This window comes from Hoplias malabaricus, chromosome Y (assembly GCF_029633855.1).
Source record: "Hoplias malabaricus isolate fHopMal1 chromosome Y, fHopMal1.hap1, whole genome shotgun sequence".
Classification (NCBI taxonomy): Eukaryota; Metazoa; Chordata; class Actinopteri; order Characiformes; family Erythrinidae; genus Hoplias; species Hoplias malabaricus.
In genome coordinates this window covers 76,413,010-76,430,841 of record NC_089820.1, presented here as the reverse complement: position 1 = coordinate 76,430,841, position 17,832 = coordinate 76,413,010, and the positions used below count along the sequence as shown (strand labels likewise).

Here is a 17,832-nt window from a genome sequence, read left to right as displayed (position 1 = left end):
TGAATTTATAGATCTCATGCAGAAAAAAGAATGCTGTACTCTCTGCACCCCAGTGATGCTGTGGCCATAGCAAGCCAAGTCCTCAACTTAACAGACAGCAGACATCATGTTAAAAAGGTGTTGGATGGTTTGGGTGACAAAGGTCAAAACATTCAAAATTAAGGATTTCAGAGTTAGTGTAGCTCACCTGATTGGCCTGATTTTTTTGTTTGTGGGATGATCTGATAACTAGTAATGGGAACAGTGTCGTTTTTAGATGGTTTCATAAGGGAATTGGTCTTCAGTCACCTTCAACCACCTCGATTTGAGGACACTTTGAACTCCAACCTAAGGTATGCACTTTAAACCTTATGAACCATTCATAAAATATAATGTATTAATTAGGTTAGACGCCACATTTATATTCCAGGGTGTAATAAGTACAGTCACATGCCAAGATCTGTTTACAGATTTTTTTATGAAATTATGATTAAAGGGCATTTAAGCATTTCTAAACACATATAGGGGATTTATAGGTGCCTTAAATAGTATTTATAACAATAGCTTGAATCATTTGTTAAACTGAATTAAAATAAAGCCATCCCCTCCATCCTGTTGAACTCATGATATTCAACTGCAATATCAATATTACACCTATCCACATTCACATCTCACCTGATGCAGACACTAAGGGTTATGAAAATTACTTTATAGACATTTTTATTTATAAAAACTAAAGGTTGTTTTAAATGCATTTCTGCATGCTTAAATCACAAAAATGTATTCATCTGCTGCATTTACAGAAAATTTGAAGTTAGATAATGTTTGAAAAAAAGAAAAAAAAATAATAATATTTTTTTGTATCAGCAGTCTCCAAACATTTGTATGATGCTGCATTTGTACGGCAAAAAACAAGAACTTGATTTGTGGCAGCCGCTCTGACACATTAGATTAGATTAAACAGAATTATAGTTTCATTGCAGGTGCATTACACAGAATGTACAAACCCTATTTATAGAAAACTGGGACTGTAAAAAACACAGAATGCAATGATCTAAAAATAATTTAACCATATAATTATTTGTAACAATATACTGTTTTATAATGTTTTAAGAAGTATTATATTTAAAAAAAAAACCCTCTTTGAGTTTGATGCCTTGTGTAATAATTCATTAGTCATTGGTGGAATAGGGCTATTCATTGCATAGAATTGTGTACCAGCCGCTACCTCTGCACAACCCAAGTTATGGCCTCAAACACGTTAAGAAGGCGAGTAAATTAATTCTTGACGAGGTCACAGCTGTTCACTGAAAATCATTTCAGGTGATGACCTCATAATGCAAAGCTGTCACTAAAGTAAAAGGTGGCTACTTTGAAGAATCTAAAGTATAAAACATATTCTGGTTTGTTTAACAATTTTTTTGTTTACTACATAATTCCATATGTGTTTCTTCATAGTTTTAATGTCGTCCATGTTCATTTACAATGTAGAAAATAATAAAAACAGAAAAAAAACTATATATTTATATATGGGGAAATTATAAATGCTGCATAATTTGGACTAAAAAGGAGAGGGAATATGTGGCTTGTTATGAGTGTGCACAGCATGCATGACTTGAACATCTGTAAAGGCACCATTAATGCTGAAGCTTTTGGAGCAACATTCTACCATCCAGACAGCGTCTTTTTCTGGTTTAACTCATGTTTTTCTAGTTTAGTCCATGTGCTAAACTAATCCAGACCTGTCACTCACTGAATGGGCAAATATGGTTCAAAAAAACAATAAGCGTTCTGTGTTTCAACATTTTATTTACTGCCATTGTGCTACTTTAAAATAAATATAGGAATTAAACATTTGCACATCATTGCATTTTGCTTTTATTTTGCCAGTGTTCCAACTTTTTTGAAAATGTATTTTTATAAAATTACATGTTTCATTAGGTGTTTATTTACATGCTCTGTCCATTCTGTATCAATTATGTTGTGTTGTTTTTCTTTCCATTAGCATGGACAAGGAGGAAGATTATATTTTATACACTACTGAGTCAGGAAACATAACTGACTACTATGACTATAGTGATGATGCATGCCATAAGACTGAGGTGTACCAGTTTGGAGTCATCATCACTTCAGTCTTTTTCTCTGTGGTCACCCTGTTCAGCTGTGTGGGCAATGCACTGGTGCTGTGGGTGCTAGTCAAATATGAAAATCTGAAATCCCTGACCAATACCTTCCTCCTGAACCTGGCCCTCTCTGACCTGGTCTTCACCTTTGGCCTGCCCTTCTGGGCTTATTACAACTTCGCTGGTAGGTGGACATTCGGAGAAGTGACCTGCAAAGCCATTAGCTATGTTTTCTTCCTGGGTTTTTACAGCAGCATTATCTTTTTGACCACGATGACGGTTCACCGCTACATAGCCGTGGTCCGTCCCCTGTCTGTAATCTTGAACAGGAATAGATACCACTGTGTTGTGACCTCGATTATCATCTGGATTCTAAGTTTTTGTGCTGCAACTCCTCATGTTATCTACACCACCGCTGTCATTGACCCAAACACAGAGGGCCATGTTCACTGTGATTACCAAGACATTAACTGGAAGATTGTTGGCACCTACCAACAAAATGGTTTCTTCCTTGCTGCTTTCATCACCATCACATTCTGCTACATTCAGATCCTTGAGAGACTCCTCAGACCCACGGCCCACACCCGTCGCAAGACAGTTAAGCTCATCCTCTGCATCGTGGTGGTCTTCTTCATAGGCTGGGCACCTTACAACATCGCCATCTTCCTCAACACATTAATTTCTTTTAAAATTGCTCCATTCAATGAGTGCATTGTTAGCATCGCCATTGACTATGTTTTATACGTCTCCCGTCTGGTGGCCTTCTCCCACTGCTGCCTCAATCCAGTCTTTTATGTCTTTATGGGGATCAAATTCCGAAACCACTTGAAGAAGATGCTATGGAACATCTGCAGGAAAGTGGATCAACTTCCCAGTCGGAATAGTATCTACTCCAATGGGGACGAAATCTCCATGTTCTAGCAGTAGAACTGTGTGCAGTTATATTAGCTTAGTTTAACTGAGACCAACAGTTTAATTCAACCAAATATAATACACCATTGAACTTAATTGCCTCAAAATGGATTATTACAGGATTCACAAAATGACCGTGGAATCATAACGTTGCATGCAATACCAGTTTTTGAGAACAATCAAAGTGATTGGGTGAAAAGTGAGTTTTTCATTACTCTCGGGCCGCTGTTGATGATATACCAGATATTAAAGGACTGTCAGGACGTAGACAGTTTCTTTGTGTCAACATGTTTCTTTGGAACTTATGATTTGTTCTAAGTTTTTAAAGCATTGTCCATTAATGACTGTACATTCAAAGTTTTATGGCTATAGTTGTATAGATATTTTGTTCTGGGTAGCATGTCATGCAGTGTAAATCATGATTGTTTTAAATATAAAATTATTTGAAATGTGTAAATGAACTCGACTCTGAAATGTGGCTTGGATCAGAAAATGTAAATAAACAAGTAAATAAAGCAGTGATTATTTTATGAGTTTGTGTACTTCTTCACAGGGTTGATTTTTAAATAAATTTCACTAACATTTCAGATTTTGTACTTTAAATCAGTCACTATTTCAACTTCTTACAACTTCCAAAAATTATATGTTTGAATTTATAAAATACAGTATCACTTAAACTTACAATAATGAAGTATGCTCATATTCTAAGGGAAAGTCTTCATATCGTGGATTGTGAGCTGTGTCAAAGGGAAGTTTAAAAACCACGCTGTTTAACCATTTGTTAAATGAGCAGAAAAATCAAAAAGGAACTATTTTGTCCCGCCTTCAGCACCCTAACACTTAGAGACACGAGGAAGAAACAAGAACAAATTCAAACGGAACACACTGATCATCACAAAGAAAAGTAAGTCTTCATTTTAATTTTTGAAAAACTTTTGTTTGTTTATCTTCTTAGAAAAATTATGTCAACAACTCAACAGAATTAGAGACATATATTCATTCACCTGATTTAAATAATAATAAAAAATCATTTATGAAGAAAGAATGGAAAAATCTCAAAGCTGGATGTATTTAGGTGGTAAAAAAAAAGAAAAGGTAAACTTTCCATTTAAACTCTCCAGGAAAGCATCTACTTCACTATAATGCACACAAAGAACTCTATGTTGTTTAGACCATAACAGGAAGTTGGTTCCCTGTGTGTTAAAAATATGACCATGAAGTTTGATCAGGAGTTACCTCATGTTATCTTCACCACCGCTGTCATTGACGACAACATAGAAGGTCAGGTTTACTGCGATTACCATGACATCAAGTGGAAGAATCTTGGCACCTACCAACAAAATGGTTTCTTCCTTGCTGCTTTCATCACCATCACATTCTGCTACATTCAGATCCTTGAGAGACTCCTCAGACCCACGGCCCACACCCGCCGCAAGACAGTGAGGCTCATCCTCTGCATCGTGGTGGTCTTCTTCATCGGCTGGGCACCTTACAACATCGCCATCTTCCTCAACACATTAATTTCTTTTAATATTGCTCCATTTAATGAGTGCAGTGTCAGCATCACCATTGACTATGTTTTATACGTCTCCCGTCTGGTGGCCTTCTCCCACTGCTGCCTCAATCCAGTTGTATATGCCTTTATCAGTATCAAATTCCGAAACCATTCAAAGAGGATGCTGCGGAACATGTGCAGGAGTGTGGATCAACTTCCCAATCACAATAGTCTCTACACCAATGAGGAAGGAATCTCCATGTACTAGCTTTAAGAAAGTGTGTAGTTTTAATGGTGAAATAAAGAAATTGTCAAATTAACTTAATTAGTACCAACATTTCTATTCAAAATAATATAAATCAACATTTATGAACTTCGACTGGTGCCTGCTTTTTCTTCTTTTAGTTCAGTCCATGTCCTGTTCTCACTAGATGTTTTCTGACAGCTTTACATCCGTTCAGTCTTTTAATGTTAATGTGTGTTCTCACAGATGGATGGACTCATTTGTGGGCAAAAAAATCCAGCTCTACTGTCTATCTATAAATCTGAATCATTTGTGAATCATTTCAAATCTATAGATAGAGAGTAGATCTGGATTTTGTTTTTTATGATTTCACTGAATTTAAGGCTGATGGTGATAGGTTTGGAGGTCTACCACCCAGATAGCAATGAATGTTTGGCCCAAATGTGGCACATCTGCAGTCCTCTGTTGGCTCACGGTGAGTCTGGCCACCTTAACTCAGCCACAGGTCCACCTTAAATGAGTCACACGCCAGGCGTGTTGTGGACTAAGTCTGGCCCACGCACCACATGCTGCAACCAAAGTCAAGCCTGCCTCACGACGGTTGGCCCACATCCTACCCACACAACACTTGCCAGTGCCATAACTGAGCTGTAGGTGCCAAAAGCGAGACAGATTTGGCCCAAATGAGTCTGTTATCTGGGCAGATCTTGCAGGAATATCAGGAGATGCAGTTTTTCTGAGGCATTTAATGTTTTTTAAACTTAAGTATATATAAATTATTGTTCAGAAAGGATTGTAAGTTCAACCTTTAAATATGCAAAGTTTGATTCACATTTCTTTTCAAAGAATTTACACAGGTTGATTTGAATATAAAATGAATTCAAATGTGTAAATAATTTCACTGTAGAGTTGCCTTTAAAAGAAAATGTCAATAAACCATTGAATAAAGCAGTGCTTTCTGCTGACTTGAGTTTTTCACATTTTCACCGGGTTTATTTTAAAATTTACATTCCCACAATCTTTCCGATTAAGCAACTGAAAATGATCACTAATTCCACTTAATACAGTATTTACTATTTCTAATGAATATATATTTTAATAAATAATATGCAGTATCACTTTATCCTATAGTTGTCCATCACGTGCCTAAACCTAGTCTAAGTCTTCGTAGTGCTGATAGAGTGAATTGTTCCAAAGGGAAGTTTAAAAACCACACTGTGAAACACAAGCAGAAAAATCTAAACTTGAGCACTTTGTCTAGCCTCAGGTGCCTTAAAACTTCCAACCAAATCAGGACTTGAACACACGGACCACTGCGAAGAACAGTAGGTCTTTGGGTTTTTTTTTAAACCAATATTTAAAAATATTTTAAAATTAAATTTTAACAGCTCAGCTAACTTAAATACATCGGTTCATCTGATTTTAAATTGCTTTACAAAACAACATTTTATGAAAAAGTCATGAAAATAATCTTAAAACTGGATGTATCTTAGGCTCTGTTCTTGCTTAGAGAAAAAGTGAATTTCCTTTTCAGCCTGTCCTCTACAGGAAGCACACTACTGCACAGTATATCACACATTATTTATTTGCTGAATTGACCATAATAATTGACCATAATACATGCGGACTGTCTGTGTAGATGTTTTAGGATGTTAAATAATTTAATTTAAATGTGATTAAAAAAAAAAAAACATTTACCCAATTTCCTGTAGAGTCTGTTACTTATTTTCAAATCAAAGAAAAAATGGTTTCAGTATTAAATGTTTCATTTTCTATTTATTTACACACTCTGTATGACTCTGTATGTGTTTCTGTATGACTCCCAGTTTGCTGTTTTTCTTTGCATTAGCATGCACATGCAGGGATATTATATTTTCCCAACTACTGAGTCAGAATACTTTAGCAAACATCTGCTTTAGTGAAAAATCAAGAACTTGATTTGTGTCATCTACATTAAATATGACTGAACAGCATTACAGTTTACTTGCATCTGTATTACACTGATTGTATTTTTTTAAATATTACATGTTTAATCTGCTCTTTATTTACACACTCTTTCTGTCATTCTGTACCACTTATGATTTGCTGTTTTTCTTTCCATTAGCACAGACATGGAGGAAGATTATATGTTATACACTACTGAGCCAGACAACATAACGTATTACTATGAATATATTGATGATGAATGCCACAAGACTGAGGTGCACCAGTTTGAATGCATTATCACTCCAGTCTTTTTCTCTGTGATCACCATGTTCAGCTGTGTGGGCAATGCGCTGGTCCTGTGGGTGCTGGTCAGATATAAAAATCTGAAATCCCTGACCAATGCCTTCCTCCTGAACCTGGCCCTCTCCAACCTGGTCTTCACCTTTGGCCTGCCCTTCTGGGCTTACTACTACAGTGTTGGTAGGTGGACATTCGGAGAAGTGACCTGCAAAGCTGTTAGCTATGTTTTCTTCCTGGGATTTTACAGCAGCATTATATTTTTGACCACGATGACGGTGCACCGCTACGTAGCCGTGGTCCATCCCCAGTCTGTAATCTCGAACAGAAAGAGATACCACAGTGTTCTGACTTCAGTGGTCCTCTGGGTTCTAAGTTTATGTGCTGCAACTCCTCATGTTATCTTCACCACCGCTGTGATTGACGACAACACAGAGGGCCAGGTTTACTGCGATTACCATGACATCAAGTGGAAGAATGTTGGCACCTACCAACAAAATGGCTTCTTCCTTGCTGCTTTCATCACCATCACATTCTGCTACATTCAGATCCTTGAGAGACTCCTCAGACCCATGGCCCACACCCGCCGCAAGACAGTGAAGCTCATCCTCTGCATCGTGGTGGTCTTCTTCATCGGCTGGGCACCTTACAACATCACCATCTTCCTCTACACATTCATTTCTTTTAATATTGCTCCATTTAATGAGTGCAATGTCAGTACCACTATCGACTATGTTTCATACGTCTCCCGTCTGGTGGCCTTCTCCCATTGCTGCCTCAATCCAGTCTTTTATGTCTTTATGGGGAGCAAATTCCAAAACCACTTGAAGAAGATGCTGTGTAATGCCTGAGAGTGGATCAACTTCCCAACTACAAGAGTCTCTATTCCAAGGTTGAAGATATCCCCATGTACTAGCTGTATGATTGGAATAATAATGCTGAAAGAAATTAAATATTTTATAAGTTTATTTAGGGCCAACATCTCTACTGTAAGCTTTGCATGTGGTAATGCACATGTTAATCCCTTCAAAGAATGGAGAAATGTTGATATGAATATGTATATAATTTGAAACATGTAAATGAATTAACACTTGAGTTTGTCTTGAATCAGCAAATGTAAATAAAGGAGAAAATAAAGCAAAACCTTCTGCTGACATTAGATCTTCACTTCTTTATAAAACTGATTTTAAAATGTACATTCCTGTTAATGGTGGATTGGTTATTCCAAAGTATTCACCAGTGTGAGTGTTTGCTTCCCTGTGATTCTGGTTAGTCAGTGAACCTACCACAACCCTGAACATGAGGAAGCAATAACAGAAAATGAATGAATGTAGAAATTAATTCGTTCCTAATCTTTCAAATTAAGCTCTGTACTTAAAACATTGACTATTTCCACATTAATGCACTTCTTTCTTCCTCTAAGAATTAATGTTTTAATCAGTAATATGTAATGTCACTCAAGATCTTAGTTGTTTATCATGCACCCATTCTTATTTTCCTTCACACTACTTACAGTGTGAAGTATGCAAAAAGGAAGTTAAAAACTCACTGTGAAACAACTCAGCAGAGCAGAAAAAAAGAGGAAGGGCTCATCACCCTTTGACTTTCATTTTTCTCTTAAGACGGCTACTAATTCACATCTCAGCCAGTTCCCTCATTAAGGTAGGTGGATGTGATATGTCTGCTCTAGTAAAATAAATGTCTGTAATTTTAAGGTCAATACAAGAATGACATTGGATAATTTGTCTAATTCTCTGTTATCATCATGTTACTCCTGTCAAGTGTCTATTAACATGGACATCAATAACAGCAGTGTGAATGACTCATATGAATATAACTATGATGGAGAAGAATTGATCACCCTCTGCGAACAGAGCAGTTATGCTGAAATCACAGGAGGGAGCTACATCGTGATCTGTATATTCAGCCTCATTGGGAACAGCCTGCTCCTCTATGGCCTAGCTCGTTTTGAGGACCTCAAGAGAGTGACCATGCTCTTCATCCTCTGCTTGGCTGTCTTTGACCTATTGTTTACAGTGACACTTCCGTTTTGGGCTGTTGACAACCTCCACAAATGGATCTTCGGGGACGTGGCTTGTAAAATCCTAACTGGAGCCTATTTTGTGGGAATTTATGGAAGCCTCATTCTACTGACAGCCATGACTGTGGACCGCTTCTTTGCCATAGTGGTCCGCAGCCAGTGGCTGACCCGCCGACGCAGGCTCGGTTTAGCAAAGGCAGCCTGTGTGGGCGCGTGGGTCATCAGCGTGGGGGCTTGTCTGAAAGATGCCTTGACCTCTAATACTCAACATATAGGGTTTACCAAAACCTGCAATGCCAGCCCCTCCCAAGGGGGCCACATGGAGTATTATGCTCAGGTCATCTTGCTCTTCTTCCTCCCACTGACAGTCATCACATTCTGCTATGGCAAAATCCTGCACACCCTCATGTCCACCTCAGGCAAGAAGAAGTACAGAACCGTTCTGGTTGTTTTGTGCATAGTGGTGGCTTTTGTGATATGCTGGGGACCTTACCACATTCTCATGATAGTGCAGGCAGAGTACCATCCTAAGGAATGCGACAAGAAGACCGAACTAAACCATGCACTTGTTGCCTGTCGTATCTTGGCCTATTTCCACTGCTGTGTGAATCCACTGCTATACATGCTCAGGGGTCGGTCCAGGAAAATCCTCTCCAGTCTTCTCTTCTGCTCTGCTGAACTGAGGCAAATTCAGCACCAAGAGAGACACACAGAGCCCAGCCACTCCAACTTAATGCAGCAATCAATAGTGGAGCGGGTCGACATATTCACAGCCAAAGAGCAAAATCAAATGGAGCTCAAGACAGTTTAAGAGAAGAGGATGATGACTTCTGCGATAAAAATTGGTACGTTTATTATATTTACTATGAGATTTCAATATTTGTTATGAGAAAGAGAGTTGTTATAATTTGCTCGGGTTATAAATATAGCAGCCTATCTGCCATACGTCCCAAACTTCAAAGCAACTGTGAAATTATCAGCACAGCTCAGCCATACTTTTTGAAGCATGAAGCATCATACTGGGTTGGGTTGTGGGTTGGACAGGAAGACATACCATATTGTGTGTCCTTTCCTGTATGTTTGACTACAAGTAGGTTAGCCAAGCTAGTCTTGGTAATAAATACGCAGAAGCCTTGTCAAGGTAAGCTCTAAAAGCGTCTTGATTTTGCCACAGTTCAGTACATCTACTGATTTACTATAAGATGTTGACTACATTCATATTTTTTGCTGGTCATGGACCACCTCTCTCATGAGAACTTTCTCTTTTTTATGTAGATAAAACGTTTCAGTGCCGAGGTTATGGGCGATGCCAGTATGGACCATGTCTTAAATGACTCCAGTTACACTTTGTATGATTACAACTACTCAGACCTCATCCTGCCAATAGAAGAGGAGGGGCTGCAGGCAGCCAGCTCAGTCACTGCCACCTTCTATGGCTTAATCATTGTCATCAGCCTCACAGGAAATGGTTTTTTGCTCTGGTATCTGGTCAAGCACAAGGGCCTAAGAAGCTCTGCCAATCTCCTGCTCCTGCATCTCACTGTCTCTGACCTGGTCTTTACCCTCACACTTGTGCCATGGGGAGTCTTCCACATCTGGGGCTGGATCTTCGGAGATGTGGCCTGCAAACTGTTCAGTGGAGCAATCTTTTTGGGTTTCTACAGTTACATGATGTTCCTAACATGTATGACAGTGCATCGCTACATGGCAGTGGTACACGCCTTGCGTATTTCGTTGCTGGACGCCCGTCGTGGAAGGTTCTACACCCATTTGACTTGTACTGCGGTGTGGCTATTCTCAACCTTCTGTAGCCTGCCAGAAGTGCTTTTCTCAGAGACTGTACGCAGTTCAGAGGGCATGTTGTGTGTCTTCAACTATCAATCAGTGATGCTGGAGCTGACAATCAGTTACGTGCAGATTTTTGTCTTCTTCCTCCTGCCGTTTTGGGTCATCATACTCTGCTATACTCAGATACTGAGCACCATCCGGCGGTGTCAGATCAACAACCGAGAGCACACAGTGTGGCTGATTTTGGCCACAGTTGTTGGATTTTTCCTCTGCTGGACGCCTTATAACATCACCGTCTTTCTAGAGTCACTGAAGCTGCTGAAAATAGAGGCATTGTCTACTTTCGAATGGAAGAAAGGATTGGTTTATGCTTATTACATCACTCACATCACAGCCTACTGCCACTGCTGCATTAACCCACTCATCCAGATCTTCGGCGGGGTGAAGTTTAGGAGCTATCTGCTGTCGTACACTGGTTTCAGACGCATGTCTGAAAGAGAGAGGAGCCACACGTTCAACTCACAGAGCACTCCTTTCCATGCCTCTGTGTCAGGGCAGACCAATGTGTGATGTTTCAGGGATCAGAAGTGGGCCTAAGCCCCTTGAAGCATACATGTTAATGTTCTATTATTAATCTTAAAAGGGAATCAGCGCTTGGGATGTGAAAAAAGTTATTCAGAATGGTCTGGTGTGAAATTACACATTGTAGAGGTTTCCTTTTCATGGTAGTGATGCTATAGATAGCAATGATACAAATCAAGTCACCTCAGAAAACTCAAGCAAGACCCAAGCAAGACACAGCCTTCTCAGTAAATTCACTTAACAATTTTCACTAAATTCCTTTAGATGTGTGGTTCCTATCACACTGTGAACAACATTGAATCTGGAGAGTTCCACAACCCAATCTGAATGCCTTCATTTACTGTTTTATGATTAAATTATGCAAAGCAACAGAACAATTACAGGCAGTTTTTAACCTTTCCATGCCCAGTAAATGAATTAAGGAGAAATGCTACATCCGATAAACAATTCATGTTTAAAAACCCATTGTTTGCAGTGTTCTGAAGTGTTGAAATGTCAAATATTTATAATTCCTATGAGTATATCTCATTATTCATTTATTTTATGTATGTTTCCTGCTTGTATTCACCACTGAATGCAGATGTTCTATTCTTGTATTAACATATTAAATATAGGCACATATACAGTATCTTATATTTAAAAGGTATCTTCCTTTTTCTTCTTTTTTTGGGGCTTGGGGGACAGATTCAAATCTTGTTGTTGTTTACAGGAAAGGCTTCATGCCTCAACAATTAGGGAAATGCTGAAGTGAGTTATATTGAAAGTACAGAAACGGATCTGAGAGCGAAAAGCAGATCTACCTCCTGGGATGTTGCAATAGGTAAATCTGTAGGAGGATATTTGCCTTTTGCCGTTATGAACAAATAAATGTTGCTGAGCAGCTTTAAAGTAATAAGCTCATTCTCTTGTACAGTAGATGGCAGCAATGCTCTGAACCCTGAGCCACTGGTAGACACTGTGTGGTTTACAGAGCAGAGATAACCATCACAGAGAGATAATGTGTTTTCTGGCTAAAATTCCAATACCAATACTCAGTGCCAAAAACCGCAAGCTAAGCACATGAGGAGGAAGAAAAGAAGAAGAAAAAAACAGTTCTCCTATGAAATTCTGCAAAATGTAGACAAATGTGTTGCTTGTGGTTGGTTCAAAAGGGGAAAGTCTAAAACTGGAAGTACCAGAGTTGAGCAGTTTGTACATAAAACAAATAAGAACTCTTCTTGAATGGTTTTAGAAAATAAATTAAATGGTTAAATGTTTTTCATTATTTGAAACTTTGATATTTATTTGACACTTTCAGCATTTGAAGTGAGACAGGAGTGAGATGTTACATTTTTCAGGCCAACATACATAGTTCAGAAATGTTTTTATAACCTCATATGTGAATGTGAATAAAATTTATCTGGACATAAATATACGTGAATATGAGACTAAAAGGTTGGTTTTCACTGGAGCGTGGTGTAAGAGCTTAAAGAAATCCCAGGACAAAAATACCAAGGGCTTGCAACCCTGTATAATATCTCCACATCTGTAACTGTGCCAGTAGCTGACAGTATGTCAGTGCTATTCAGTTGCAGTCCGGAGGCGCCTGCATAGTGTTGTTCCTGTTATTACTCTCCTGATTCAATAATGTAGCAATTAGCACAGTGGGATTGTAATGCACTACTTTATGAGGTACAGTATCTCCATAATGTCTTCAGCCAGTTGATTAATAGACACGTATCAGACTTTTCACTGGCCTTAATTTAGTGCTGTACATCTGCTAGTACCAGATTTATTACTTCTAGGCAATTCCAAGCAAAAATGCCTATGCTAAAGTAGTGCTGAAGTTTGAAAACCTATCCATTTTAATGCTAAACAAGGGCAGAATTTAGCTTAAAGCAAACAAATCATGCTGATTTCAGATTATGACGCATAATGTATGTAGCAATGAGGGTTTAGCCCATATTATGTGGTATGTTATTTCCTAAATTTCTTCAAGTTCATTTAAAAATGAGTAACAGGCTTTTTTTCTGCCCTGGCTTTCCACAAACAATTATTTGCAGTTTATCTGCTAGAAGAATATTGCTAGGGTACACCTTACTTATAAACATGATTAGAGTCAAAGGTTACGTCAAACATGAATCAAACTGAGATTAAACAAGTCATCTACAGGGTGAGTCAAGAGTCACAGGACACCCTTTTATCAGAATCCCCCAGGTAATGGGTGAAGGGGCCTATATTTTAGGCTATGTCCGGAACATGGCCGCCATGTTGACTTAAGGGCAAGTTTTTCCAGTGGCCATGTAGCATATCAAATAAATAAAAGTCCTGTGACTTCCTGTATAGTCACAATGTCATTCTGAAGTGCAGAATTGTAAGGGAAAATACAAATAAAGATACAAACTGACCTTCTGAATAAAGTACTTATTCCACCAAATGTATAAGTTTATGTTATGTTAATTTAATAATTGGTAAGAATAGTATTTAATTTGGAGTAATGAGCCTCCTAAAATCATTGACATTTTATCCTCTTTGGAGGGTCCATATGTCATTTATCATTTTGTGCTTAACACTAGAGATAAGGTTATTTTTTGCAGATAATTACCAAAACACAAGAATATTTAATAGCATTTTATAAAACGTAAACAGTTAGGAATGAGCATAGAAGGGTGGAGAGTAGATAAAGCAGCATACCGCATCTGTTTCCTCCTATGATTTTGAAAGACATCCTCCTTCACTGTCTCTGTACCTCTTTGGCAAATGTTACTTAGGTTTGTAGCCAGGAGCTAAACAGCTGTTGTTTTCTACTTGAATGCGTCTCATCAGCCTTCTCTGCCCTGAGAACATGCTCCTCTTTTCAGGTGCTGCCTCTTTTTTTTATTATTTACTTCTTGTTACTTCATTAAGTATGCAGTTACCAGTTACTTATAAAAGGAATTTGAAATGTAAAAATGTTATACTGCAATAAACGTCATTCAAATGTGCATCAAATGTACACACAATAACAAATGTAAAATCTAAAAATAAATAGGATGGAAGTCAGGGTAGTAATGTTGAAAAAATAGTGGCCTGCAGCAACAGAACTTTAAACCTTCACAAAATAAGAAAAGTAACAATGAGAGAAATGTTTGATTTTCTGTCTTTAGTTACAGACAGTTACAGTTACAGACAAATGTCATTGTCTTGGCTAAAAGGGCAAGTCCTAAGAGGTGTTCTCAGTATTAGCAATATCTTAACCACTGTATCACTAACAGTGTAGTTAGCTGGGCAAGTAAGGTGACTAGCATGCTAGTTCATGTGGTTGTTTGGGGGATAATAAAAAACCCTCTAGTTGTAGAGGATAATAAAAAAAAAGAAAAAATGTACTGCACAATCATCATATTAATAATAATAATAAAAATGATTAATCTGGAATTACTGCCTGGTTTTATGAGGGCATTTATATTTTAAAAGTATACCTGATACAAAAATTAATGTCATATTTTTTTATTATTCTATACCTTTTTAGCTGTACTTTTGTTTTTACTTTTCACATTGAAATTGAAAAAATGGCTTATTTTAACCTTTTCTTTATAATTTTTATTATATTATTATATAATATTTATTTATTTTGTTTATTTTTTTATTTTTATTTTTTTCTGTCTGGAACTCATACTGAGCCTGTAGAACTGGCTGAAATGCTATGGTTTATTAAAGGAATTTAAAATGCCAGGTGTAGATTTAATTGAGTCAGATACACATCTGTTCTTCTGAGGATTTTAGTTTTAATCTCTTGTTTGTCAGAAGTAGGACCCCTCCCTTGCTGTCACTTTTTCTGTCTTTCTGTAAGTCTGGATGTCTGTAGCCCTGTCTGTGCCTCTGCTCGTCTGTGTTGTTTCTTAGTTTGAATATATAGGATCTGATATAACTGTTTGGGTTGAGGTTGCAGAGTTCTGTATGTTACATTGTTGATATGCCCTCTCATACCTACTGAGGTGAGTCATAGTACAGAAACACTTTCATATCAAAACTTTGTATGTTTTTTTACAGCTGCAAAAATACCTTCTGCATACGTTGTGTTCGCTCATGATGAGAAATGATCTAATGGACAAAATGAGCTCATTACATTAACCTCAAATACTCTGCAAAGTCTACAGCTGGTTATGGCCCTAGTGGGTCTGAAAGGATGTGCAGCAGTCAGGAATTTGTTTTTTTACAAAAGGTAATGGAGACAAAATTATAAAGTCATTTGCTTGAAGCTGCAGGTGTGTTATGAACTGACCATCACAAAGGTAACACAAAATGAAACAAAGGCAAGAGGACCAACGTGTAAAATGGAACACTGAATGGGTGGTCACTGACTTTAGAGTAGTACTGAACATTAATATTCAACATTTTAAAGTCCTTTCTTTCAATTTCAAAGATACATAGAGTTGTTAAACCTCTTTTTTTGACATTTTGTAGGCCGCCCTGTCTTAAATCACACACACAACTCCAGTTCTGCATTCCCTTTTTTGATAAAAGCCACAAAACATTTTTAAATAAATAGACATATAAAAAAGTAAATAAATAAATAAGTGGACATAAGTGATTTGAAACTGCATGGTGCATGACTAATGGTAGAAACATGTTAAAATCATCGGCAGAATGTCCTTGGGAAGACGAATGCTGTTTTTTTTTTTTTTTTTTTTTTTTTTTGCGGCGGAATAATTAACTTAATTAACAAATTTGCATGCATATTCATCAGGGCCATTGAAGTCTTTCCAGGGCCAGCTTGATGAACGTGGTGGCGTAATAACGGCCTCATTTACATTCTGTATTCTATTGTCGTTAGGGTGTATTGGAGCAGGGGCTGAGGGAGATGGGCGGGGGGGCGGAGTGGAAGTGGGCCTTCATGTATGTGCATATATATCTGGACACAGGCTTTCTAATCTGATTGGTTCTGCAGGTGGATGTAGGGATCAGTTTGGGATCAAGTCTATGTTCTGATTATGCCCTTCTGGAGTGAAGTGGGGTGGCAGTTGGGCTTTTTTGTGCGTTCCCTCGTCCCCTCGTCTCCTCCCCTCACTCTGGTGGGCTTTTCTTGGCTGGGCTCCAGCCTCGTAACTCTCCTGGGCTATGGCTGGCTCTGCAGGGCAATCTTTAAAAGCAGGAAGGTGTGACGGAGCAGACTGGCAGCTTGGCAGCAAGTGCCCGAGGATATAGCGCTCTGTCAGCCATGACACCTTCCAAGGCCATCATCATCATCATCATCATCTGTGTACATTCACTGGGTTTGTGGGTATCTGTGTGTGTTTGTGTGTGTCCCATACAAACATTTTATTATATATGTATAATGTTGATGCGCACTTGATATTTTAACAATTACAGACCGTAGTTAATTTGTTACTCTGCATACTTTTAGCACTATTTCACCCTGATCTAAAATTGTGAGGACCACCACAGAGCAGGTTTGGTTTGGGTGGTGGATCATTCTCAAAACTTCAGTGACACTGACACGCTGGTGGTGTGGTAGTCTGTGTTGCAATGGTATGATTGGATCAGACACGGCAGTTTTAACATATATATGCAGCATACTGTTACGTGTTGTATAACTATTCCTATATATACATATATATTTAGATAGGATATTATACATGTTCTCCAGTCTCTAGATGGTGTGTCCATGCATGTCCCTCCTCCAGCGAGTTTGTTTACTCACAGATCATTGCAGGCATGTATGAGACACAGTGAAGGTAATTAGATGCTGAGAAGCTGGCATTCTTTTAGTCCTGATATACTGTACCATCATCTGATTACAAACCCTCCCGCTAACTTCCCGTGGAGATATAAGGAAAGGCTTGAACTGTGTAGTTATCCATGACGCTATTCAAAAGCAGTGGAATTTAAATTTCTTCGGAGCTACTGAAAATGACAGCCCACAGCCGTGTTTTTTTATTCCAGCAACATTTCCTGTTAGCAACAACCTGTCATGTAAATCGCTGTCACAGCAACTTAGCTTTGAGAAAAGGGAAAAAATACATAAAGGCTGAGAACAAGCTGGTAACAATAACAAAACAAGTATTTCACACCATACACACATATGTTTCTGTATTCCTGTCATTGTGGTGGTATTTCAGCGTTCTCTGTGCTAAAGGCTAACCCTAACCTTCAACTCCATCCCTAAAAGACCTGACCAGCCTCTTTTACTCTTTGCTAATAGCAGCTGGTATAAACAAAACAACAAATGTCCCCAACATGAAAACACTTTCCAATCACACTGATGACATCTGGTCCCCATAATGGGCTAAATACACACTCAAACCCGCACACACATACTTATACACAGGCACCCTCTCTGAGATTGATTTTAAACACCTTTCTAATCCAATATGCCGCAGTGCCATGAGATTGTGTTAAGTGTAATTAGCACATTGATGCAACATTTGCAGGAGAAGATAAATAACGTGTGATTTTCTTTTTAAATGCCACAAACCCACCCATATCT

The 17,832-nt window shown here is 38.2% G+C and overlaps 4 protein-coding genes across 5 annotated transcripts; all 4 read left to right on the top strand.

The window, feature by feature from the left end:
* Nucleotides 1–215: 215 nt before the first annotated feature.
* On the top strand, nt 216–3,526 carry LOC136679390 (chemokine XC receptor 1-like). The gene is made up of 2 exons (XM_066657891.1): nt 216–332; nt 1,985–3,526. Exons 1-2 carry the CDS (start codon nt 235–237, stop codon nt 3,021–3,023), a joined length of 1,137 nt encoding a protein of 378 aa, XP_066513988.1. The 5' UTR covers nt 216–234; the 3' UTR covers nt 3,024–3,526.
* Nucleotides 3,527–3,865: 339 nt separating this feature from the next.
* On the top strand, nt 3,866–8,099 carry LOC136679607 (chemokine XC receptor 1-like). Of its 2 annotated transcripts, none has more exons than XM_066658236.1 (2): nt 3,866–3,918; nt 6,858–8,099. In XM_066658236.1, the coding sequence occupies exon 2, from the start codon at nt 6,865–6,867 to the stop codon at nt 7,825–7,827; it is 963 nt and encodes a 320-aa protein (XP_066514333.1). In that variant the 5' UTR covers nt 3,866–3,918; nt 6,858–6,864; the 3' UTR covers nt 7,828–8,099. The 2 variants fall into 2 exon arrangements, with proteins under 2 accessions (XP_066514333.1, XP_066514334.1); XM_066658237.1 differs by lacking the exon at nt 3,866–3,918 and adding an exon at nt 6,046–6,078.
* Nucleotides 8,100–8,761: 662 nt separating this feature from the next.
* Nucleotides 8,762–10,429, top strand: LOC136679249 (chemokine XC receptor 1-like). Its single transcript, XM_066657674.1, has 2 exons — nt 8,762–9,862; nt 10,293–10,429. The coding sequence occupies exon 1, from the start codon at nt 8,770–8,772 to the stop codon at nt 9,826–9,828; it is 1,059 nt and encodes a 352-aa protein (XP_066513771.1). The 5' UTR covers nt 8,762–8,769; the 3' UTR covers nt 9,829–9,862; nt 10,293–10,429.
* Nucleotides 10,317–11,375, top strand: LOC136678531 (chemokine XC receptor 1-like). The gene has a single exon (XM_066656579.1). The coding sequence runs from the start codon at nt 10,317–10,319 to the stop codon at nt 11,373–11,375; it is 1,059 nt and encodes a 352-aa protein (XP_066512676.1).
* The last annotated feature ends 6,457 nt before the right edge of the window (nt 11,376–17,832 follow it).

Excerpts from the sequence above, each read along its gene's own strand:
- LOC136679607 (XM_066658236.1), top strand. The coding sequence starts at position 6,865 with ATGGAGGAAGATTATATGTTATACACTACTGAGCCAGACAACATAACG.
- LOC136678531 (XM_066656579.1), top strand. The coding sequence starts at position 10,317 with ATGGGCGATGCCAGTATGGACCATGTCTTAAATGACTCCAGTTACACT.
- LOC136679390 (XM_066657891.1), top strand. The coding sequence starts at position 235 with ATGGGAACAGTGTCGTTTTTAGATGGTTTCATAAGGGAATTGGTCTTC. Across the intron at positions 333-1,984 it reads ACTTTGAACTCCAACCTAAG|CATGGACAAGGAGGAAGATT; the intron begins GTATGCACTTTA and ends TCTTTCCATTAG.
- LOC136679249 (XM_066657674.1), top strand. The coding sequence starts at position 8,770 with ATGGACATCAATAACAGCAGTGTGAATGACTCATATGAATATAACTAT.